Source organism: Octopus bimaculoides, chromosome 2 (assembly GCF_001194135.2).
Source record: "Octopus bimaculoides isolate UCB-OBI-ISO-001 chromosome 2, ASM119413v2, whole genome shotgun sequence".
Classification (NCBI taxonomy): domain Eukaryota; kingdom Metazoa; phylum Mollusca; class Cephalopoda; order Octopoda; family Octopodidae; genus Octopus; species Octopus bimaculoides.
In genome coordinates this window covers 105866194-105867163 of record NC_068982.1, presented here as the reverse complement: position 1 = coordinate 105867163, position 970 = coordinate 105866194, and the positions used below count along the sequence as shown (strand labels likewise).

General features: G+C 34.6%; 1 protein-coding gene across 1 annotated transcript in view; it reads left to right on the top strand.

Annotated features, from left to right (window-relative positions):
• LOC106870378 (LIM homeobox transcription factor 1-alpha) overlaps positions 1-970 on the top strand; it is a 314221-nt gene that overhangs the window by 174650 nt on the left and 138601 nt on the right. Inside the window, exon 3 of the mRNA XM_052965868.1 lies at positions 657-775. Coding sequence (XP_052821828.1) covers positions 727-775 — 49 coding nt within the window. The 5' untranslated portion in view covers positions 657-726. The remainder of the gene's footprint in view (positions 1-656; positions 776-970) is intronic.

Here is a 970-nt window from a genome sequence, read left to right as displayed (position 1 = left end):
TGTGTGTGTGTGTGTGTGTGTGTGTGTGTGTGTGTGTGTGTGTGTGTGTGTGTGTGTGTGTGTGTGTGTTTATGTACGTAAATTGGTGAACGGTTCAAAATTTCAAAATTAGTGATTAACGTCTCTTGGTTCTAGATATTAACGTCTGTTGGTTCCTTCGATAAAAAGTGATTGATAAAATAAGTACTGGATTAAATACTCCTGATTAAATACTCGGCTAAATTCTCCTGAAAATGGTATCCCAGAAACACGTAAAATATTATAAGAATAGAAGAATCATAATTAATTCTGTTCTTCCGAATCTATCTCATATATTCAACACTTTTGACAACATTTGAATTAAGTTTCACCGTCGTAGAGTCCATGCTGGTTGAGGAATCCTCCTTTTGCGCTACTCTGTTTTAAATAGCAGAAGATACAATATACAAGTTGTAGTTTCTTCCTCGTCTTCTTAATAACCAATAATGTAGTTACTAAAATGAATTTGCATCTTAAAGCTTTATCTCAGTGATCGTACGTATTGAGTTGTGAAACAAAAACGTCTTTACTCCTAAATAGGGCTTTTTAAAAGATCATGGGATTTAGCCATAGCAGGATTTTAAATTAGCATTACAATATAACGAAAATTCTTTTCTATTAATTATACATTACTCCAGAGCAATACCGAGCCAAAGAGAGGATTTCAACATAGTCGCCTCCCCGAAACCATACCCTGCTGTCTCGAAAATGGAAAGAAACATATGTGTCCAGGAATATATTATGCATTTTAAAAAAGGTATACATTATACTTTTAACATTAGTCTTTATCAAAACGAAAATCTCCGTTTAAGCACTTTGATCGTAGTTCAGCTCAGTCTTGGCTGACCTGAAACTAAACATCAACATTACCGTACTGCTTTGCAATAAAGCACCTGTTTATGGCTAAAAAGACAGGGCCAAGGTTGTCTAAAAGTCTATGTCAAGAATTCTG